At 36.7% G+C, this 24,831-nt stretch overlaps 1 protein-coding gene across 3 annotated transcripts in view; it reads right to left on the bottom strand.

Annotated features, from left to right (window-relative positions):
* The window catches only part of LOC132794752 (CUGBP Elav-like family member 2), a 146,087-nt gene that overhangs the window by 30,569 nt on the left and 90,687 nt on the right, over positions 1 to 24,831 (bottom strand). For 2 of the 3 annotated variants that reach the window (XR_009633331.1, XM_060805065.1), the window contains exons 3-5: positions 19,051 to 19,529; positions 12,636 to 12,718; positions 8,530 to 8,578 (exon numbers count right to left, since the gene is read on the bottom strand). Coding sequence is in view for 1 of the 3 variants with exons in the window: in XM_060805065.1 (XP_060661048.1) it covers positions 8,530 to 8,578; positions 12,636 to 12,718; positions 19,051 to 19,529 (611 nt within the window). In the remaining 2 variants the exon portion in view is untranslated. Of the gene's footprint in view, positions 1 to 8,529; positions 8,579 to 12,635; positions 12,719 to 19,050; positions 19,530 to 19,734; positions 20,092 to 24,831 lie in introns of those variants that run through there. The other variant, XR_009633332.1, reaches the window with a different exon arrangement.

Here is a 24,831-nt window from a genome sequence, read left to right as displayed (position 1 = left end):
ACACTCACACACATACACACAAAGAGTGTCAGCACACACACAGAGAAAGAGAGTGGGATAGAGACAGAGCTATAAGCGAGCGTTAAAAAACACACACAAAGTCGTTGGCAAAGATTCGAAAATGCCGCAAGGAGAATGACGGCAACCAAATGAGAGAAACAGAGAAAGCCAAAGAGAATATGAATGTAAGTATTATGTATATATATATGTTCGCTGACGAATTGATAATTGAGCGAGTGGAAAACTCAATAAGCAAATATCATAAATATTAAACACGACATCATCATTCACACACACAGACACACACACATCGTTTGACTTTTAAACAATTAGCGACAGGTTAACACGATCTTCTACTTCAGCTTCTTCCTCTTTTCGTTTGCTTTTTGCATTGATTTTTGATAATTCAGATTGTCATCAACAGTAATAATAATTGTGTATTATTTTTGCAACACGCAACGATTTTCTCGTTTGTCTTTTTTTAGCCACGCACAATCAGATTTTATTTATTTTAATTATTTGACTTGTTTTTGCATTTCAATATTTAACGTGAAACAATTATTGCGATAAAGGCATAACAATGACAGTTTTTTATTTGATATTTTATTTGTGCTCTTTTTTTTACAACAATTAACATTTAGTTTTAGTCGATTTTCATTCGCGTATTTTTTTGTATTTTTTGTTGCGCACTTTTAGCGTGTGTTTTTTGCTTTCTCGTCTTTTGAATCTGACGATGGCGCTGCTGGCATCGAATCGAGTTTTCCTTTCGATTTGCAGACAATGAATTTATCAAGAGGTGCTTTTATAGATGATATAAATACAGAGCAAATAGTTCGATTCGCTATTGGCGCTAATTATAGGTGCGAGACAAAGTAAAGGAATTGTTTTTGTTGTTTTGTTGTTGCTGCTTGTCAGAGATGGCACTTGGTAGCTGATCTCTGAAAGGCATTCGGCATTTAATTAAACTGAGCACAAAGTGTGGAGAGACTGCATAGAGTAGGCACTTTAATACCCTACGTACTTCTCATGGCTCAAATGGGGTATAAACAGCAGATGAGAGAGATGAGAGAGAATCGAAAATGAATGAAGAACCAACAGCTTCTTTATTATAGAGATAGATTATAGAGATGGAAACATCGAGGTACTAAATTGATGCTCAAACTTTTTATAATTTCTATATTATTAAATAAAAAAAACAGTTTCCTGATCTAATTTTAGAATTAAACTATATATAATAATAAAGTTTGCTGAGCTAATTCTAGATTTAAGAGCAACTGACACTTTATTGCAAATTAACTTGCTATAATATGGTATTTTATAAGGTTTTTTTGGTACCATGAACCATTTAAAAAAGTTTTATAATTAAAAGCCAAATTAACCACATTTTATAATAAACCAAAACCTTACATGGTACTGCAACATTTTATAAATTTTTATATTATTCATTCCTGAAGTAATTTTAGCTTTAAACTTTTTATATTTTCTGTTGTTCTTTAATAAAAGTTTCCTGATCTAATTCTAGATTTAAAGCCAACTCACTCTGTATGAGTTTTCCGAACTATAAATCGTTTAAAGAAATTTTAGTGTCAAAAGGACAAATTAACCACATTTTATAATAAACCAATAATTAACTTACATAGGTCATCAGGTTGTGCATCAAATGTCATTTACTGTTTTTTTCTGAAGAGTCACCCTGTTGTGGGTATTTATTTATTTTTTTGTCTGCACTTTCATGCCTCGTTTCACAACGATTAAAATTGCATTTCAGACTAAATCGATATATAGTATCTATATATATTGCAGGTATATATTTATTTTATTTTTCACTTTTACGCAGCAACAATGAAGCACATTCAGTTCGCATGCCGTTTGTGAGTGTGTGTATAAAAAAACGCGTATTGGCAAAAATCAAATCACTAAAAATAAATTGACATCAATCACCCGAGAGAGAGAGGGAGATTCGAAAGGGGAAGAGAACAGGACTATGCAGGCCAGACACACACTGCAACTAATTAAGCGACGTCACATGTAACACACTCGACACACACACACACACAATTACAGTTGCGGTATATTTTTGGTATTTAAATAACACGCCGGAAAAATGGATTGAAATTTAGAATATTCTTGCGTTTTCGCAGCTCGTAAATCAACGTCCGATTTAAACTGATTGACGTTTTAGTTGCAACTAAACGTCGCAAACAGCAACACAAATATTCAGAACCGCAAAACAACGAACAACGAACAACGAACACGAGACTCAAATTCAACTCAATCGCAGCTCATCTGCATCTCGCTCAATCGTAGCTCATCTCGAACTCATCTCGAACTCATCTCGCATCACGATCTTTAGTTGTCAAAAGGTTCTGGGCGGACATAACTGGAAAAACTTGATTTACAACTTTTGTTGTCGTTGTTATTATGAAATTGTGTGTTGTGCTCTTTTTTAAATGACTTTTAATGTTAGTTTCTTGTTTGTGTGTTCTTTAGTCATTTGCATCTATTTCATCGTTGAGTGTTCAGCGTTGTTGGTATTGCATTTTGTTGCTGCTGTTGCTAATGAGTTAATTAACACATTTGGTCTTGCGACGCGGAGTTTTTAAGGTGAACTTCGATGTCGTGTAAACTATTGCGTGTGCGTTAATTATGATTAGAATCGAAATGCGAACACACGAAAAGAAAAAGACCGACTATATAGACTATAGTATTTTAAGCTATCTATAGAGCGAATAAGTAAAAAGGTAGAAAGAGAGCGAGAGGTTCTAAACGCCACAAAACATTTCATTGTAGATTTTTGTTAATGATAAAATTGAAAATCCGTTTTCACAACAGTTGAGCGCAACTAGCTGAAGATAAAGCAAGTCACTGAACAGCGTGGTAAGTAATGTAAGAATAGATAACCTTAGAAAAATTGATGTAAAATTTCGAAAGAAAAAAATTGATTCCATATTTATTCATTTAAATAATCAAATAAGTTTTTAAAAGATATTCTTTGCAGAAAATGGTAAAATGGAAGCTCTGAATAGAAACATTAATGTAACATTTCAAAGTTAACAAACTAAGTAAAACTTCGAATAAAAAAATAAAATATCCAGTAAAGTCAAGACAAGTAAGAAATCAACAGTCAAGTGTGCTCGACATATACCAAATTAATATACCACGATAATACTACAAAAACTATATCAAAGGCTTCATTTGGAATATTGATATAGTACTGCATTCGAAATATACCATAGAGTGCCAAATATACCAAATTGTCAGCCGAAGCAACAAAGAGACCCTTAAATGTAATCAACATATGGTCATTTAAACAATTTAATCAGTTTATCTATGCTTTTCATTGCAGATAATGATGATTTAGAAGAAATTTTTCAGAATAAAATAATACTACAGCTAACACTTTATTGCCTTACAAAACTGTTCTACGAAATTGCTTGATGCGAACATCTTATTTGCTTATTATTCACCCATTTAGATAGATTTCCATAAACAGCACAAAAAGAGGGAGAAAGTTAAAACAAAATACAACCATCAATGAAATATGCAAACACAATTTTTGTGTATGAACTCTTCTTGTGCTTGAGAAACTCGCGTTGCTCTCTCTCAAGGTTCTCTCACAATTGCCTTCCGGTAATTTCTAGCCACATTTTACATTTCAACGCGACACCACACACACATACACATACAACCACACACACAGACACACACACATGGTTTGGGTTGTGCTGCCATAATGGCTAATTTGAATTTTTATCATGTTTACAAGCAAACAATACGTGCATCATCATCGCAGAGAGAGGAAGTCGAAACTCGAAGAATATTTCCTTCTCTCCTTCTACTTTTGCTCTGTTGGAAAAACCTCGCACAGCATTTGCATATCGATTTCATATGCGGCATATAGAGTAGAGTGTTTTCCCTTTCTCCCTCTTACACACACACACACACTTCTTGACGGCGAATGCAAATACAATCCATTTTGAATATTTCTTCTTGCGCGTTCGCAAATTGTGTGGAATAACCATGAAAATGTTTACATGTCTGCCTTTTTGGTTGCTCTTCCTCGCTTACTTGCTGCACATTTCTGGCGCGCCCTCAAGTATGCAGCGCCAAAAAATGGAAAAAAAATAACATTTGACATTACGAATTTGCAAATTTAATAACACCCACGAAATGCTGTCGGGGAACTGCAAAAGGAAAAAACTGACGCCAGCAAACTTGACATCGTTCCATTCTAACGTCGCCTCGTTGACTCTTTGTCTGTTTGAAGTTTGCTTGCATGTAAATTGCACTGATTACCACGTTGCACTTTTCTTTCATTTTTCCTCCTCCTTTGGCTCTCACTCTCTTTGCTTACTCATTTGATTTGAGAGTTGCATTTTGTCTGCTGCGTACTTTGCTCGTCATTTTCTTTCATGTTTTATACTTACTTTACCCCTAATGCAAATCGTCTTTATTGCCACAGCACTTTTTTTTTGCTTGCTTCCTTGGTGTCTATCTATTGTGTTTGGCTGTCGCCACCATTTCTCTAGCTTAGTTCTCTTCTCATTTTAACACTTGACGTATTTACGTTGGCCCGTTATTCTTACCCAGGGTCAGCGCCATTAAATTTAACTGCATTTGCTGCAATTCAAGTGGAAATGAGGCGCCATTTGTTGAGTGTTTATAAGGCTAAAAGAAAATTTGTAATGGCGTGTTTGTTATCGAAGGAAAGAAAATGAATAAGTGCTTTATATTGTAATTCAAGTATTGTTTAAGCGCAGTGTTTCAATTGCGAAAATCTATGAGGAATGGCTAAGATCGAGATTGTGGCCTTCATATTAAGTTGATAAACATATTTATCAATCAGAGTGCGGAAGTGTGTAAATTAATTGCAATAAAAATAGTGATACTTCCCGACTGATATTAATAGATTAAATAGGTCTATTCAAGACTTCTGTGGCAACCATTAAATCGAATCTAATCATCAAATCTAATAATCAACAAAATTACAATAGATTATTTTCATTATTAAACTAAGATTCCTGGATTCCTGGTAAGCACTCATTAAATTTGAATAAATTTGTATCATATTTCTGAGATTCTCTTCATCAAAAGTTGTTTAAATACTTATATAAATTTCTACTATATTTCTAAGAATGAAGCACTCTAAATTTGTATAATTTTCTACTATATTTCTAAGAATCTCTTTATACAGCGTTCAAATGCTTCACTGCTATTCCATTAACGATAAAGTTGTGTTCCCACAAATCCAGTCACAGTTGTGATGACTCACAGTGAGCACTGTAAGTACTCGACTTGAGCACTATCTTTCGCGCTGCAAAGTCCTTCAACCCAAACAGAGCAACAATAACTGCGCAACAACAACAAGAAGAAGAACAACCGACGAGAACGACACTTGCACAAACCAAAAACCAATCAAAGGTTGCCTGCCAAAAAGTATGCTATACTTTTGCAGTGCGACATAAGAGAGAAGCGGAGCGGAGCGGAGAAAGTGGAGAGAAAGCAGGAAACAAAACTCGGCGACTCACTCAAGCATTTTATTAAATTGCCACCTTCCGTTTGTTGTTACGACGTTGCGCCGTTCGCCTTCGCCTCTCGCTGTCTTTTTATTTTTTCAATTCCTAGGCATAAACCCACGACAGATCCATTCCCCTCCTCGTCCATCCCCTCTCTCCCTTTTATATCTAAACTCAATACAGACTTTATATATATATTTCTGCCATCTTTTTCTATTATATCGTTTCCGCTGTTTGGCATAAATTCTTTGCACAGGCCAAAAGTAAAACTTTTCCTATTTTTTATGCTTATTGCAAAGTCTGGTTCTGTTTTTTTTTTTGTACTTTTTTTTCTCGTTTTGTATACTATCTTTGTTATTTTTTGAGGTTAAAGTGCCAAAGCACGAATACAAAATACAATAAAAAGAGCGAAAAACTTTGAGACAAGCTAAAAAAAAAAACCTAAAACAACAAGAAGAGCATTTGTCTAGCGTTTGGCTTTGTGGCAATATCGAAATGCGATTGCGGCAAATGCGACTTACTCGTTACTGTACAGATACATTTTCTATGTAGATAAATATAAATAGATATCTGTTTGTTTGTCTCTCTGTGTGTATATGTGTGTGTGTGTGTGTATAATGTGTCTATAATGCGGCAAACGTTGGAGTTAGTCCAAAATGCATTTACATTTGCATTGCATCGCTTTAGGCGCATTGCGGGCGTTACGCTTTTAAGCTTATCTAAAATTGAAATTGAAATACACACAAATTGAAACATTAACACACAACCTGCACAGCTTTCAGTTCAACTAATTATAGTTGTGAGGTCTTGTGGCAAGTGAATGAATAAAAACTAAATGACTTAATCATTACTGCAAGCGGTAATCGTAATGCTCAAATAAATATTTTCTCTATTTAGAATTTACCTACCAAGGATCAACTGATAGAAAATGCTAATGCAGTAATGATAGCTATTATAGTTGTGATATAATCAGTGTTTTTTTACTCCTTATCTTTTTGCCTTTCCTTAGTTGTAGCCACTTTGTTTTTATTATTTTTAACTTGGCTGCTTTTCTAGCTGATTTCACTATCAGTTTTGTCCATTATTACCCCATCATCATTTTAATTAGCAACCGAAAAAAGTTTCTAGAGCGAAGCCAAAAAAAAAGAAAGATATATATTAAGCATACGCCATGTTGAACAAGCGTAATTACACGTAGAGCAGAAAAGTTGGGGTGGTACTGAAGCCGCATGTCAGCAACTTTTATTTTTGCATTTCCTTTTTTTTTTGGAGGGGGGTTGCACTTTTACTGCAACTTGTTAACAATAAGCGACGCTAGAGTTCGCCAATTAAAAAAATTGCTATAGCTCACGCTTTCGGCTCACGAGAGTGTGTGTGTGTGTGAGTGTGGGAAAAAGTCAACATTTTTGTGGTCACTTAAGCAGATTAATTTCATGGGTATAATTAAAAGAAGAAGCCACGTGCGTGGGCCACCATCAAGCGGATAGGTTATGGAAAGAGTGGAATGCAGAGAGAGACAGAGAGAGAGAGAGAGAGAGAGAGAGAGAAAGGGGTGAGCGAAGCAAAACGTAAGTTGCCAACAAAAAATTAACATAAATTAAATTTTTCGTAAAACTTTTTCGCTGGCGCTGTTAAACAATTTGGCCTTCTGCGGGCGATGTTGCTGCTGTTGCTGTTGCTGCTGTTGCTGCTGCACTTGGCCGACACATAATTGATGGTTTTTAATTAACTGCCAAGTGACCGACACGCAACTGACAATGACCAAAAAAAAAAAAACGGGGAGAATAAAATATAAAAATAATTCAACAACGTTGCATCAACTCTTAAAAGTTAATACCCTTTTTTGTACAGCACCACACAAATCTTCTTATGCAACTTTGATGAACGCAAAAAGTGTTGAATGCGTAGATTATTAATTAGTTATGATTACAACTTAGTAAAGAATTTTTTGGATTGATAATCGTTAAACTTTGGCATGAAAATTCAATGAGACAATTCAATTTTAAATGAAATATCTCAAAAGAATTCGAATAAAGTTGAGGCGCATTTCTATCAGATAACTTAGCTTTAATATTGGATATTTAAAAATAACGATTGCAATTATCTTAGTTTTATAAGTAAAAAACTTCTTTAAATAAAAAGAATATTTCAAGTTAATGATTGTGAAACATTTTGATGAAGTAGAAAATGTTCCCTTAAAGGAAACATCTCAAAAACGAGTGCGGTTAATTTCGATGCCTTTATATTATATATTGAGCTTTAAATTGATTATTTCAAATTAATGATTGCAGTTTGATACGATTTATAAGAAATACCTCTATTAAATATGAAGAATATTTTAAATTAATGCACAATCACTAAACCTTTTAGTAAAGGTTTTCTCCTTTAAATGGAATATCTTAAATTAATATTTCTGCATTTCTATTAGAAAATTCATCGTTAAATCGCATATTTTGTAAATTTATATTTAACAAATTTATATTACAAAATTCACCTTAAGATTGAATATTTTAAATAAATGATTGCCAATTGCAGTTCGATGTAGCTTAAAAAGAATTTTCTCCTTTAAACAAGTAGAATATTTCATATTAATGATTGCAAATTTTAGTTCATTTCGATACATTTCTTCTCAATAGTGCGCTTTCAATAAAAATAAGTAAAGCAACTCCACTCTAAGCCACATTAAGTTGCATTCCATAGCAAAAATAGAGTATTCAAAGTGTGTGTAACGTCAACTGTATTGGCAACGCGAAAAAACAAATTTTAAATTCGAAAAAAATGCAGTTTTAAAACGTGTCCTGTCCATCGTATACATCGTCACAGTCAATTGTAGCAGGGACAATTTTATTGGCAGTCGAAAGGCCAATACTCGCTGCTTTTAGGCTTTGTCAACATTTTAACAGAGTTTTGACCAGAGCAAACAGTTCTTAAACGGTTTAATAAACTGGCCATTGATTGATCGGAGTCCATCAGTCAAGTTTTAAGAAATTACAATAACAAATTCAGCACTTACCATTGCGATTCTCGCTGTCGGCGGGTTTCATTTGAATTGGATGATACATCTGAAAGTGTTGAAAAGAAAAGAAAATAATGGAATTACTAAATTGCATCTATTAAATTTGATATGTTTTTCATCATAGAGAAAAGCTTTCCTTTTGCTCCCTAAATACCCAAAATTCCTCTCTTGGCTGCTACCTAATTTGCCGTGTTAATCACATTTGATAAATTGTGACGACGACGCCGCAGTTGGCGATTAATTTGCAAGGCTTTTGGCGCAATGCAAACGCCGCAACAACGAGCCGAAAATGTCCAAGTTATCCCATATATATACTACTATACTATATACAGTTGAGTCCATTTATATGCTGATGCAGCAGCGTCGTAGTCCCCACCATTTTTTTTTGTTGTTGTCGCTTAAGCTGCATAATGAATGAATGCAGCAGACAGAAAGAGAACGAGAGAGAGTGAGAGAAGCGACGACAAGCTGTTTCTAACTGGCCGCCAAATCCTCGACTAAAGCCAAACACATTTATTCAGCGGTCGCGCTGCGCCCAACAACAACAACAACATAGAGCCCAACTCTTTTCGAAGGCAGTAAAAAGGGCGTGAAAATCCTAAAATATGCGTTCGCATTTCCCTTTTTTTTTCTTTGCCTTCCCCTCTGTTGCAACGGCAGCGTTTTAAATGTAATTTTTCGCGCAGCGTCTTCTAATTAAAACAAGCTTAAAGCTGCCGCAAAACGTGCCGCAGCACGAGGTCAGTTCCGAGGCCAAGTGGAGTCCTCTACCCCTCTTCCTCTCGCTCTCTCCCTTTCACCTCCTCCTGTCCAAGCACTTCCGTCGCCAAGTCGCGCGGCTAATGGCCCATGATTTATTGGCAACGACGACAGGCTGCGTTGCTGCTGCTATTTCTATGAGCCAACATCAGCAGCAGCAGCAACAGCAGCACTATGGTAGCGGTGTCCTTGTCCGCATTACCCTTTCTACACCTTGCAACCCTCTTCTTCTTCCCCCTCCTCTTCTTCTGCTACTGCTGCTTTCGCACTCTCTGTTTTGGCTCGTAAATAATACACGCAACACGGCGACTTGCTACAAATTGCAGTCCAAGTCAACCTGCTTCTGTCCTTTTCGACTTTTTATTTTTATGCGCTTTCGCACCACGCCCCCTTTTATTTACACCCCATTCCTTTTGGCCATTACATTCTTTTTTTGTTGTTGTGTTATACGCAGGAAGTGGCAATTAGGAGGCAAGCGCAAGCTTTTGCAGCTAATTGGTTGAAATGTTATCAGCTTCTGCCTCTTTTTATGAGACAATTATTTTAATAAATTCAACTGCAGCGCCGTCTAATCCTACTGAATTATGAGTGGTAACTGAATAATTGGCATGACAATTAGGCGAAGAGTCAGTGGCTCATCTATAGAAAAGTCTTCTACATATATTTGATTTGACTTTCATATTTATTCTTATACAAATATAAAATTTTAAACTATCGCCGTCGGTACTTTATGTTATTAATACGTTATTAATTTATATTCATTTTATATTATATTCAAAATATGTTTTAATCTCAAATTTGTCTCAAAATTTATTAAAAGCTGTATTAAATCGATTGATTTACCAATCAACAAATTGCTTTCCATTAAAAGTCATGCCACTTGTCACTTCAGTGCTGCCAACCTGCTTTCAAAATATATGATTTCCAATTGCGAAGCGAGTCCACAGTTTTGCAAATGCTTCCCAAATGCAACACGCACGTGGCCTGTCTGTTTCTACTCAAATCTCATTTTAATCAATCATCATTTCACATTTAAATTCATTTGCAGTTTAATCATAATATATTTTTAATTTAAACTTTTCTCCAAATTTATTATATTAGATCGATTCATTCACGATTCACCAGTCCGCCCACAGTTTGTTTCTCAATGAAAGCCATGCCACTTGTCGCTACAGTGCTGCCAACTTATTTTCACAAAATGTAATTTACAATTTACTTCCACTTAAAACCATGCCAATTGTCGGTATTGTGTTGCCAACTCGCTTTAGGTAAATATAATTTACAATTGCCAATCGAGCTCACAGTTTTTTTGCAAACGATTGCCAAATGCAACACGCACAGATATTTAAAATACGTTATTAATTTATATTCATTTGCAGTTTAATCATAATATATTTTTAATTTAATTCCCCATTCCGTCCACAGTTCACTTCCCATTGAAAGGCATGCCACTCGTCGCTACGGTGCTGCCAACTTGTTTTATCAAAATGTAATTTACAGTTTGCTTCCACTTAAAGCCATGCCACTTGTCGCTTCAGTGCTGCCAACTTGTAATGTAACAAAATGCAACAAAATGTAATTTACAATTTGCTTCCACTTAAAGCCATGCCAATTGTCGGTACGGTGCTGCCAACTTGCTTTAGGTAAATATAATTTACAATTCCCAATCGAGCTCACAGTTTTTGCAAACGATTGCCAAATGCAACACGCACACACATGTCACAAAATGGCGAACTTTCTTGACTTGCCAACAATTTCTACCCCTTCTATTCTTCTACCCCTTTGCCACCCCCTGCCCTGCTGCACATATTTCTTGAGCCCAATTGTTGTGCCTTTCAGTGGCAATTTTGTAAAATAAATATTGTTGCACAGCTGCACAATTCTTTTGGCACTGTCACAGGACATGCAAATTATGTCAGATTCCAAGCGCTGATAACGTGGCATGCCACAAGCTTAGTTCTCCTTGTTCCCTTCTCTTTCAACCCTTTTAACTACTTCCGTTGGGGTGGAGGGGGGACACATGACATTTCGAATAATAATATTCATGCTGATTTGATGGCGTAATAGAAAAGCCAGCAAAAAAAAAAAAATAACTTTAGAAACGCAGAGACATTGAATGTGCCTTAACGTTGGCAAAAGTCGTTGGATTTTCGCTGATGTTGTCTTTATGTTTTGCCCCCCTCTCCCTCTCACTCTCCCCCTTTCAATCTACATGTGTGGCAGCTCCACTCAGTCCCCCCCTTCTACACCCTTGCAATCTACTGTTATTGCTGCTGCTGCTGTTGCTGCTGGGACCTCTCGCATTGCTGACAACTTTGGTTGTAGCTCCAAAGCGCAAATTGACATTTTTGTGCCTGTGGTTTTGTTGCCTTTGGCAGAAAAAACTTTTGGCGCGTGTCTTGTGCTAACAATTTTTCCATTCTTCTTTCTTTTTTTTCGCTGGCTTTTTGTATTTTTTGGTGTCGCGTTTTTTTTGCAGCCTTTTTGCATTGCATACTTTTAAGCTGGCAGGATAGAAGGCTAAACTTTGAAATTACTTGCATTTTATGGGTTGCATGGGGAGTGAAAAATGCCCCTCCTTTAGAGTGTGTGTGTGTGTGTGTGGCAAAAAACTATATTGGAAAATAACAAAAATACTGCAATAACATACCCTCTGCATGGCAACAGAGTAGAGTTGTTTAAAGCCAGAAAATTAATGCTGTAGATTTGCCTTGATTCTCTAATCGCGCTAACTGCAATCACAGGGTATCTAGGTAGTCGAATAACTGTGTGAAACACTCAGTCAGCGCATTCTCCCTTCGTTTTGATCATTTTTGTATGCATTTTTTGTGCCGTGTCATGGCTCTGTCAGTCCACGCGCCAGTCAATCTGTCAGTCACGCAGTCAGTTAGCCATAATGAAGGCAGTAGCACCACCATGATGCTGAAATCCAGCCAGCTATTTCCTGCTGTTGTTGTTGTTATTGCAGTGTTGCATGATTGCGTTTATGATAAGTTGATGCGGCAGCTGGTTTTCGCCATTTTGTGAATTCGCACAATCAGCAAAAACAAAGCTGCAGCTTGCGACGAGTTGAAGCGACTACAGAGATACTCACTATCTGCTTACTACTATTTAATATTTGTCTAATACTTTAATATTCCCCCCATAAACTGCACTCTACAGGGTATCCATGTAACTTCCATTAAAAGCTCAAAGCACTTGAAAATAAAAATACTCTTAATTCACAATTTTCGCTGTCACTAATCGTTGACAATGAATGTCACAAATTATGTGAAATTTTATGACAAGAGAAGAGAAATGCATGCAGAAAATGTTGGAAAAATGTGTGTTCAGGAAAAACTTACCCCATTCAGCGTTTTCACATTATGCAGAGCGTCCTGAGCTTTTAGTGCCGCACGTCGCGTATAAAACGTCACAAAACAGCAACCTGAAAGAGTGAAAGAGAGAGAGTGAGAGGTGGAGAAAAATTGAGATTAGCATAAGGGTTAAATTGGGAGTTTATTTTCAAGCGTCGCGACGACGATGGCAGAAAAGAAAATTATGAAAATTATTATTATTAGCAGGCAGGCAAGCAAAAATGGCAACGCAACGGGGCGTGTTGCGGAAGCCGGTGGCAAATGTGGCAACATGGCAGCACTAAATTAAGCATTATGGCCTAAACCTGCTTCGTCCCCCTTTTATCAACATAGAGTAAATGTGTCGCGTTTTGTTGAGTGAATGTGTGTGTGTGTGAGAAGGATTGAGGCGTAAGAGTTTTAGGTGTTGGAATTTATGATGGCTTGGGGCAGGTGGCAAGCATATTTAAGCAGCCGAAACGACACTTAAGCAGGCCAACAAAATGTCTAGGCTAGATGATAAACAAATCTTTAAAATGACGACATAAAACAATAGAAAACAATTTTCAGTGGATATATGTGGCATTTTATTATAAAAGAAAAATTCTCCATAAAATAGAGTATATTAAATCGGAAATAAGGCTTTAAATTAAAAAAAATTTTAAATCATTTTATACTTGGGTTAAAAAAATCCAACTTTAACCAAATTTTTTTTTAAATAGATTTTAATATTCGCTTAAGAAAACAAGGTTTCGGTAAAATTGAAATTCACTTTTAATTTAATAATGTAATGGCGGCAGAGAAAGTTTTCCCCCAATATCCCAATTTTTTTTAAGCAGTGTTTCAAATTCGCATTTCCATTTTTTTTGTTCTTTTCCACTCTAAAAATCTGTGGCCGAAAATTGTAACAAAAAAAAAAAACGAAACGAAAAAAAAAGACTATAAAATTGAGTTGAAAACCATTTCCGGACTCTCGCGTATTTTCCATTTAACGTGGACTCTTATCCGAAAACCCTGCTGTTCCACCTTTCCCCTCCACCAGCAACTGGAGGTGGGTTTAATTTTGAATTCGGGGCCCCAACCACTAACTGTGAGTACAAAACTTAATATGGCAATAGTTGCATAATGCAATTACCGGCCATATCGACGGCTCTCGTTCACTGAGGCGTGATGCGTTGTGGCATGCTTCATCCCCCCCCTCCTACACACACTGCCACTCAGACATCCCTAGCCCAACACACACACCTTCTCTCCTCAACACTTGGGTAATTCAATCTGTCGCTGTTTTTGTGGCATACTCTCCACGGCGTCGTCATCGTCGTCGTCGTCGTCGCCATCGTTGCCAAACGGCATTTTTCTGCATTTTTCACATATTTGCAAATATTTTCATTTCTCGTTTTGGCTTTTCTGATATCCGCTGCTGGTTTAGAGAGAGAGAGAAAGAGAGAGAGAGAGGCAAATGCCAATACCAATGTCACCGCATCGGATGCGTGGGAATTATGGCGGATTGTGAAGGGGGTACGCGATTTTTTTTCAGTGTTCCCCATAAAGCTTAAAACTTTAAAACCAAATGCACTTCGAAGAAGTGCAAGCAGCAAGTTGACAAACAGAACATTAAAGCATTAACTGAACGTGATGTGAACGGATTTACGATCAAAATTAGAGATAACAAAAAAGACTCATAAAATGTAAAGGACAAATGTGTTTCCTTTAGTATAAATTTCGCTATTTAATTTTTTGACAAGCTTTTGATAAACTTCTGAGTTTGATTGAATATTTTTAAATAAAAGAAAAAAAAACTTACAATTCAATTAGTTCAACCACAAAATCTGTTGAAAGCTTTAGGTCAGCCAACTAAAACGAAAGCTTAATTATTAAGACAAAAGCTCATTAAAAGCTGCTGCAAAAGTTAAAACTAAGTATACCCAAACTATTACTAGTTCAACTTCTTCGCTTCTTTTGCAAATATATCAGATTTCACTTAACCCAGAAAAACGAAAAGCAAATCCAAAACGAATAGACAAAGACACACAGTTGGAAAGGGAGACGACAAAAAAGAGGGATTGAAGGGGATAAGACGGTTGGAAAAGCAAACGTTACGTTTTGCAATCGCAGATTAAATATCACTTAAAATTAAACTAGCGTTAAATGTAACAAATGAAAGAAAATCGAAACGATTTCAAATGCAATAAAATATCGTCTGCTAGAGAGAGAAAGAGAAAGATTGTGGACGTGAAAGAACAAACTGTGAGAGGCGGAAACCAAAGACGAAAACCAATCGCGCGATAAGCAAAAGTAAAATACGAAGACTAGCAGAAGCATCAAAAGGGGGAGGAGAGGAGAGAGAGGTGGTAAAGCAGCAGGCAAGAGCAGAAGAGAAATCTCTCAATTCCCATTATGTGCATGTCAACTGCAGTTAGAATCAAAGCAGCAAAACAAGCAACAAAACGGAGTAACACACAGATAAGTTCGAGGGAGTGTGGGAGAGAAATAAAAGAGAAGAGTTGTGGGAGAGCGGATGAGCTTTTGCTTGAGGGAACAATGCGGATAAAGTAACAAAAACAACAACAAAATCGGTGGCAAAAGCTGAAAACGACATCCAGTCACGTTTTTTGGACAAAAACTTAATCCAAAGCAATGGGCGGACTAAGGCTATTGTGGGCGTGGCAAGGATTCTAAGATGTGAAATCGAGAGCGGCCGAGACGTGCCAAAGTCCAACCAAAGGATGTTGTGTGTGTATGGGTGTGTATGTTTGTGTATAGAAAAGATGTTGTGCCAGAAGAAATCTGTTGTGTGAGGGAGAAAGCAACGAATTAATCGAAGTAAAATAAATCAATGTCATTAAACTTTTGCGAAGAGATTTACTGGACGACTGGAGCCGCAGCAAAAGACAGAGAGAGAGAGGGCGTGTGAGCGAGATGACGATATGCTGAAATAGAATCAGATCAAGAGCTGCAATGCAGCAACTCCAACTGCAGTTCCAATCGAATTTAGTTTATAGCCACCATATAGAGGGTGAATTCGCTTTTATTCTCCTGCCAGTGAAAGTGACAAACGTTTAGCAATAGTTCAGTGGACACCAAAAGTCAAGACCACAATCGGGAAAAAAAAGTAAAAAACGAAATTCAAGAAATGCCAAAAAAAAAGACTTTGAAATTGAAAAGCTTTTGGAAATTAAGTGAAATTTTATGCATTTTTCACGCTCTGCAAGCGGCTAAATAAAAATGTCAGATGCACAAAGTGAGCGAGCAGTCCGGAAGTGAAAGAAGGAGAGAGGAGGCTGATGTAGCCGGTAGATAAGTAAGTGCGTTTCATTTTCAGCTACTCTTCTCTTTTCTTTTCTTCTTTTTTGGTGACAGCGGACAGCTGCTGAGCGAGACAGCATGAGAGCGAGGCGAAAGCTTTTTTGCAAAATAAAGTTCTCAAGGCAAACGCGCAAAGATAGCGACAAAAACGAAGATGTTAAAGAAGGCGCAGGGAGGCGCTAAAAAGAATCTGCTGCCAGCCTGACAAAAACCCACACACAGTTGAATTATATTATTCGTTTTTGGTTTTGTTTTTCTGTGATTTTTGGTCAGCCACTTTACGGTTTTTATATTTCAGCATTCCGTTCGGTTTGTCTCTATTTTTTCTCTATATATATTTCTCATAAATCACAAACTAGTAAAAGCTGACAAGAAAAGCTCTTAATGTGGCGCAAAATAAATGCTATGCTTTAGCTCAGACGTTTTTCTAGTTATATTTTGGAAGTGGAATATATAAATTCTTTAAAAATTAGCCACTAATTTAGTTAAAACAAATATTTCCAGCTAAAGTGAAATTTGTGAATAGTTTGTCACTCGCTGTCGTATTTAGCACGCACCCTTATCAAAATGCCACTCAGAAAACTTGGTACTATAAAACACGAAACATTTCATAACATTTTACAAAACCCACAAAAATGAACAAAATATTAAAAATACATGTTTGTAATGGGCTAAGAGATATGCTAGCTTTTAGATAGTGGGTCAAAAGAGATACAATTTTCTTATTATTATGTTATATCTTTTCAAAATTATATCTATATAATAATGCAGTATTAAAAAATAAACTTATTATGAAGTAAATCCATAAATATTAAATAAATCCAAATAAATCTCACTAATTGAATAAATATTGTTTGTTTTTAGTCTGTCATACCCTTCAAAATGCAATTCTCTGTAGTTTAACAAGGGAACCCATCAAATTAAATGCTTTTGGCCAAAACACAGCTGAAACAGCACCCCCAACGCGCTTTACACCTGAACAATCTGAAACACAACCGCAAGCCCTTGCACTCCTCTTACCCCTCTCCAACACTACAGGTAAAAACCCCTTTGCCGCAAATTCTAATAAATTATGACTCTAGAGAGCTTAACCTTTTCTCTACCTTGACTGTCTCTCTATATTCCTGAGCTATCGGCTAGCCACAGTGGAGACGAAGTAGAAGTGGAGGTAAGGTAAGGAGAAGGAGCAACCACAGTGGAACCGCAATAACAACACCCACAAAACAACATTGAAAATCCACTCGAAAAAGTAACTTGGCCGCTAACGAAATTTAGTGTGAAAGAAAAACAAGTTTTTAGCCAAAAGGCATTAGCCCAGAAATGTATAAAACAAAGCAAAAAAAGAACGGCACAAAGAAGAAGCAATAGGGAGGGAAGGAACTCTTGAAGTTTGCGTCGAAATGAAAAGGAAATTTTGTGTAGGGTTATTTACGACTTTCTGGTTCAGAGGTCATCGTCGCGCTTAAAAGTGTCATTTCCCATTTCCCATTTGCCAGAGCGAGTGCGAGCGGGACAGCGATAGTTGTTCACCCACAAGTGGAGAAAAGCGGAGAGTTCTGGTGCTATTGGCTTTTGGCTAAGCGTTTTACCATAAAAATTGCAACAGCAAAAATCCAAAATTTCCATCATAAGAGGAAGGGGGAGCGGCAAACTTTTTGTCGCAGTCAAGAGAAGGAAAACTGGGCCAAACTGAGTTACTGGCCAGGCTAAATGGAAATGTTGTAGCCAGGAAGTTGCAGCCAAAATAAAACTGCACATGACAAAAAAAAAAGAGGGACACAGAAAACAACAAAACTTCAGTTTAGTGCAAACGACACACGACAAAAGTTCCACAAAAGAAAGTGTAAAAAAAAAATCGTTGGACTCTACATTAGTTTTTTAGGTCAGTGACACGCCCACACAGCCCCCTTTTTTATTCTCTATCTCTCTGTCTCGCACTGTTCTCATAATATTTCTTTTGCGTATTTGACAGGCATAAATAATAACTTTCAAATGCAATTTGTGTCGATTTGTGTTTGTGGCATGCCGCGCGCGATTTTAAGCTCAAGTGATAAACAGACACACACACGTATGTGTGTTGTATGGGCACTTAGCCCAAGGCTCATACCAATGTCTCTCTCTCTCTCTCGCTCTGTCTCTCCCGTTTATTCGCCTTCTCTCTGACTCGCTGTCATAAATCATCAACACAACGCGCCACTTAAGTGCTTCCTAAAACTGTTTGCGCTTTTACTTTGTCACACACACGCACACACATACACACACACACTCTTACGAGCGCCACGCCCATTGATGACATGCTGACCATGCAAACGCCCACATTTCAAAGCCGCTGCCGTCGCCTGTCAACTGCAGCACAACCCAAAGCAATAAAGAGAGTGGGAGAGCTTAAGGGAGGCACAGTGCTTAAGAGAGACAGCAGCCAGTAGTTGATGTAGGAAAGGGAAATGGAGCTAAATCAGTGTAACGAAAAAAAAAAGGATAACAATGGGCAGTCGCTAAACAAAAATAAATATTTGTAGCTACAAAAAAAAAAATGATATGATTTTGACAATGGGCATTCATTATTGTCATATTGAAATAGCAATAGACTAAGTGGAAATGCCGTTATGAATAGAAAAATGAAGAGGAAATAGAGAGAGAGATATAGCAAAGCAGCTGCTTCTGCATTTGAGAGGCTTTCAAATTGCATTCAAAGCATAAAAGGCAAAAGCCAACAGAGCGAGACAACATACTAGCCAATATCTCATTGAAAATGAAGCTTTTGTGCTGCTGTTCTCTTAAATTCATTGTTTAATCTAATTTGAATACAGTAGCTCGAATGCAAAAATAATAAAAGAGATTACAAGTGAAATAAAACAAAAAAATAACCAATAGTTTGTTAAAGGGAAAATATATCGGAAAGTATATATTATTATAAATAAAAATCAATTAAATATTTAAAATTATTATAGAGTATAAAATATGCGAGTTTTACAGATAAAATGAATCGAAATGGAAACAAAGCAGGCACATACACATGTGCAGTCAAAAGCTGCGTAAAGCGAACGACAAGCAGTATGTCATGTTTTGCATACGTGCAATTGTTAAGAGAGTGCAATAAGTCTTAAGAGTGACTTACCCTTGCTAATGCCGGTTGCCTTATCGCGCAGTACATTGATCGAATGCACCGGTCCGTACTCTTCGAACATTTCACGGAGTTGCGCCTCGTCCATGCTCTTGGGCACTTGGCCCACAAACATCTTGATGTTATCGGGATCGGGCTCCTTTTCGCCATAGGTGACAACTGTTGTGTCCGAGTCGAGGCGAAAGCATGAATCATCGTCCATACTGACAACATTACGATTGGCACTGCATGGATTGTTGTTATTATTGTTACTGCTGTTGTTGTTGTTGTTACTCAGTAAACCGCTTGACATGTTGTTGTTGTTGTTATTGTTGCTGGCACTGCCAAAGGGAATGACACTCAACGAATTATTGCTGCCCACCAAGCTCGAGTTGTTGTTGTTGAGCAGTGATGAATTGTTGTTGTTGCTATGAATTGGACTATTTGGCAGGCTGTTGGTTGCACTGCTACTCTTATCGCTCATACCAAATGCACTGCAAAGAGAAAGGAAGGCAGATGAGATCGCAGTTAAGAGAGTGTGTAAAGGTAAGTTTAAAAGTACGCAATTAGGAGACGATAGTTTTTAAGCTTATTATGTACAGTTTTAGAATCACTACAGCTCGATATGCTGTGTAGTTTTTGAGTCACTACTACCAGCTCAGTTTTTGCAGTGTAGGTTTAGATGCACACAATACTCACTCCATATAAATGTCGCTGCTCTTTTCTGAGAAATCAAAAATCATGCGGCGATTGCCCATAAACGAAGCCCGGCTACTAAACATATTGATTTCTTTTTGTATAAATTGTTATTTCAACAACACTGGCGAATCGTTTTACAACAAATAGAATCGTGTACTATAGAAAACGGACGCACGCAGCACAATTAATTGTCAACTTGTTAAAAAAAACAACTAGCAAATTCTCAATCTAAAATGATTCCATGTAACACTGCAACACGGTGACTACAAAATGCACTAATTAAAAATGTGGCCCACAAAATAGATATTTTCACGCACGCGCAGCGCCTTTTTTCAGTTTCTTCACCCGGCAAATGTCGAAGAACAAATGACCGAGAACTGCGCAGCAGCCAAATTCAAAGATCAATTTTGCAAATCAGGCAGTGACAGTTCCATGTAAAGGAGTAAGTGAGATAACATAAGTACACATAAAGACGCAAAAACAATTGCCTGTCGTTAAACGGTACATTTTAGAGCAAATCAGCGAAAGCTTAAAAAGAAGTGTTAATTAGTTGGAGCAGCACAGCAATAGCGAATGAGACGATTGCTGACTTCGCCTGTTCAGAGGCAACAATTGTTCTATAGCTCTGGATGAGAACAGAGTGAGAGGCAGCATTTCCTTTGCGGGCTGCGACTGCGCCTGATGACAGGCAACAACAACTGTTCAGCAGAGACAGAAGCTGCGTTGCTAACTTTAGTTGCGGTTACAGTGCCTGACGAGAGGCCACAGTTATTTCTGTTCTAAAGCTCGCCTTTGGCAAAGTAAAGAGTGAGAGAGCAGCGCTCTCTAAAGCTAAGCAAATAAAGTTTGGTAGCATATAAAGTACGTTTCAAAATATTGTAACAGCATATTGTATCCATTCATTACGGTTACCTCCGTTTTAATTATCACTTTCATTACTAACTTTAATTTTACCTAAAAATATCATTTGTCAAATTATGATGTTCCGTTTTCCATTTTTTCTTTTTACCATGCTACTTTAAATATGCAAATGACTTTGAAGGTTTCAATTTTTCTACGTCAAGCTAATTCAAATTTGCCACTGCTACCTTAAACGATACCTCCTATTAGCCACATGCACAAACACGCCCAGTTATCCATTTCCTTGGCCGAGTATCGAGTCATGGCTCTAGCTCTTCGCTACTTTGCTTTAGTTGACCCAATTTCACAAGCGCTCCTCTTTTATGTTTGAACTAGCAAATGGCCATCAGGTTAATGCTATTTGAGGTTTTCTCAAGCTGAAAATCGTCAAGTAAACAAAGAAGAAGATACTTCACTCAACCCAGTAGAAATTTAAGCGTATTTAAAGCTTATTATTATGGGTGGAAGAGCTACTGGTATTGAAATAAGCATAGTCAAAGTCAATGAACCATAAACATATCATCATATCATGTTGCACACATGTAATTAAACATCATAAATGCGGCAGCTTTCCCTTTCTTTCGTACGTGCTCTCATCCCTTTTTTTTTTTGTTTATGCGTTTCAAATCACTGCGACACACCTAATATTTTAATTACTTGACTATCGCGCTTGCCTTTGTGTGCGCATCCTCTCCCAATTTTACTCACACCAACTTCTAATTTGCTTGCAAGTTTCACTTTTATGTCGCAATTTCTTTGACTTTATCGCGTCTCTCTTTTGTTGTTATTGCAATTGTTACTTTTGTTTGGCGTTTTATGCACACCGTTGAAACTTTGAAACTTTGCAACCCTCTCTTCCACAACTCTTCCTGCTCATTTAACCCGCTCGTTTGGCATTCTGACTTTGTCTGCGTAATTGTGTTATGCAGTTTGGCAGTTATTTTGAATGGGAGCTCAATGACTTTCAAACTGTGGCACACATTAAGAGAGCGCTCGGGCATTTTGACACAATTATTGCATTTCCTTATGCCCCCTATAGACAACATTGCAACAACATGCTTTTTGCCATTTGATCCACAAAAAAAAAACACATGCAGTCGCAACAATTTTATTAAAAACTTTGCAACTTTACGCGCACAACATGGACAACAAAATCTAAAGAGAGAGAGACGAAGAAGGCAAGAGAAAGCTTGTTGTACATTTCTATCAAAGTTCAAAGTGCAATTCATCTTCATCATGCGAAAAAGAAGAAGCAGCAACAAAGTATGCGAAAATACATTTTTAAAAAAAGTTTCCTTCGACTATCGACTTAACAAGAATATCGCATTTGTTTCAATAGCACAGTTACAGTTACAAGCCTAATACCCTGTAATTGCAAGTCGGTAAAAGCGGGTGTATTAGTTATTCATTTAATTTTCGCAAACAAAAATACTTTAAAAAATCCTCACTTTTTACAGTATACTTATGTTTATATATACGTACATATTTTTTTTTACACTTTTCTCGTTTTCTTTTTCTTCTACGCACACACACATTTATCTTCATTTGTCGACATTGCCCCCCAAAAAGCTGTCAACAATTTGCCGCCCAAATTACCCGGGGACCAACTTAAAGATGGCGCACAATTTGGATTTGGGTCTTTCTCTAATTTGCTTGATTACTCTAGAGAAAAGCATTGTGGGGCATTTGGAGGAGCGAAATTTGAAATCTATTAAAAAAGTTTGCCGAGTTGAAGAAGGAATTGCGAACTGTGCTCCAAAAGCGGACAGCGGAGAAATCGCCTGTCACTTTGACAGAGCACAAAAAAGTCAAACTCAAGTCAAAAGTTACAAAAAAAGGTAGAAAGGGTAATATGACAGCAACCAATGCTGCTACTATATACACTTATGTATATATATGTTTGTATGTATGTAGGATAGTCGAATATTTGAAATGCTGAACATGAAACAAAAAGCAAAATTGAAAATACGGTCAAGATGTACAGTATGTCAAGAAACTCTTTACACACTGAAAAATACACATATTTTTTGACTTTGCATGCAAAAATAACGCCTTTAGTTATTATTTTTCAATATTTTTTTAATGCAGATCTATTATTTAGCAAATTTTAAATTAGTATGTACAAAAATAGAAACAATACAACGAAAGGGAAAATTTTAAATCAACAAAATATGAGTTTACACATTTTTGACACTGTCAAGAAAGTGTTTACACACTTTAGTTTTCGATTCTGCTTTGTTCTATTTTTCGAAAAAACTGTACTTTATTGTTATCTATGCTTCTGCACTATTCACTATTTTTGCATTCCTTTTCATTCAATTGCGAAATTTTTCTACGCACTTGTCAAAAAGCTGATTTTTAAATTATTTAACATGACTGGAGCTAGATTGACTTATGAAGTTACCCAATTAACTTATTATAGTCACCAAATTGGAAAATCTGTAGCTTAGCTAGTGGAGCTTATGGGGTATCGCGAAAAATAATTTATAATGCTCCAAATCGAGCCGAAAATGAAGACAAACTGCAAGCAAAGTGTGGAAATGGTCGAAAAATGGATATTGACGAGTGGGCAGACCGCCTTATTATGGGCAAGGTCCGTCAAAACCCCCAAATTTTGATCAGAACCCATGCCAAGGAGTTGGAAGAAGAGTGTGGCACGGTCGATTCGCATGAAACCATCCGCCAACTAATTCTGTGGAGCAAATACTCTTCAACCGTTGCAACCGTTGCGCGTAAGAAGCCGCTGCTTTCGAAAGTAAATGTTGAAAACGCTTAAATTTTGGCTTTTAATATGAGAATTACGCCAGACAACTATTGGGATGACGTCGTATTCTATGTCCAAACCAAAAAAAATGCTATACTACAATGATTGACCAACTAGAGTATGGCACAAGCCGTTAACAGCCTTACATCAGCGCAGCATCATTCTGACAGTAAAATTGGGAAAATAGTATTTGCTCCACAGAATTAGTTGGCGGACGATTTCATGTGAATTGACGGTGTCACACCCTTCTTCCAACTTCTTGGCATGGGTTCTGATCAAAATTTGGGGGTTTTGACGGACCTTGCCCATAATAAGGCGGTCTGCCCACTCGTCAATATCCATTTTTCGACCATTTCCACACTTTGCTTGCAGTTTGTCTTCATTTTCGGCTCGATTTGGAGCATTATAAATTATTTTTCGCGATACCCCCATAAGCTCCACTAGCTAAGCTACAGATTTTCCAATTTGGTGACTATAATAAGTTAATTGGGTAACTTCATAAGTCAATCTAGCTCCAGTCATGTTAAATAATTTAAAAATCAGCTTTTTGACAAGTGCGTAGAAAAATTTCGCAATTGAATGAAAAGGAATGCAAAAATAGTGAATAGTGCAGAAGCATAGATAACAATAAAGTACAGTTTTTTCGAAAAATAGAACAAAGCAGAATCGAAAACTAAAGTGTGTAAACACTTTCTTGACAGTGTCAAAAATGTGTAAACTCATATTTTGTTGATTTAAAATTTTCCCTTTCGTTGTATTGTTTCTATTTTTGTACATACTAATTTAAAATTTGCTAAATAATAGATCTGCATTAAAAAAATATTGAAAAATAATAACTAAAGGCGTTAGTTTTGCATGCAAAGTCAAAAAATATGTGTATTTTTCAGTGTGTAAAGAGTTTCTTGACATACTGTATATGGATATGTGGTAGTCAAAGGGATCAGATTAGAAGATAATGAGTATAGAGAACAACCATTAAAAAATCCAATTGAAAAATATAACAAAATATTACATTATAAAAATTGGCATTGTTAGCAAATGCAATAAAAATATTATAAAGTACTATAAGTAGTAGTTTTAACAAAAAACAAGAGTTTGCTATGTACATTATTTTTGCCCTTCATCTGTAACTTCGTAGCAAAGTCAAACACAATTTTTACTCAAACTACTAGAGTACATTTTACTGTACAGTTTTTTTGTTGCCTAACTTCTGCTTGCGTTTGTTTTGCTTTGCTTTTGCAATGTTTTTGCTGTTGTATTTGCTTTGCTAACTGCAAGCAAACGGTAACTAAAACAGAAGGTAAATTTGAAGCATCTGCTTCACAAATCAAGTGCAAAAACTCAACGACAATAACAACTAAAAGAAGTGCAGTCAAGTGGCGGTTGCATTGTAGTTGTTGTTGCCTAGCAGAACTTCATTCTTGTTGTTTTGC

This window comes from Drosophila nasuta, chromosome 2L, assembly GCF_023558535.2.
Source record: "Drosophila nasuta strain 15112-1781.00 chromosome 2L, ASM2355853v1, whole genome shotgun sequence".
Classification (NCBI taxonomy): Eukaryota; Metazoa; Arthropoda; class Insecta; order Diptera; family Drosophilidae; genus Drosophila; species Drosophila nasuta.
Note: the sequence above shows the minus strand (reverse complement) of the source record. Positions and strands in the feature narration are given on the sequence as shown.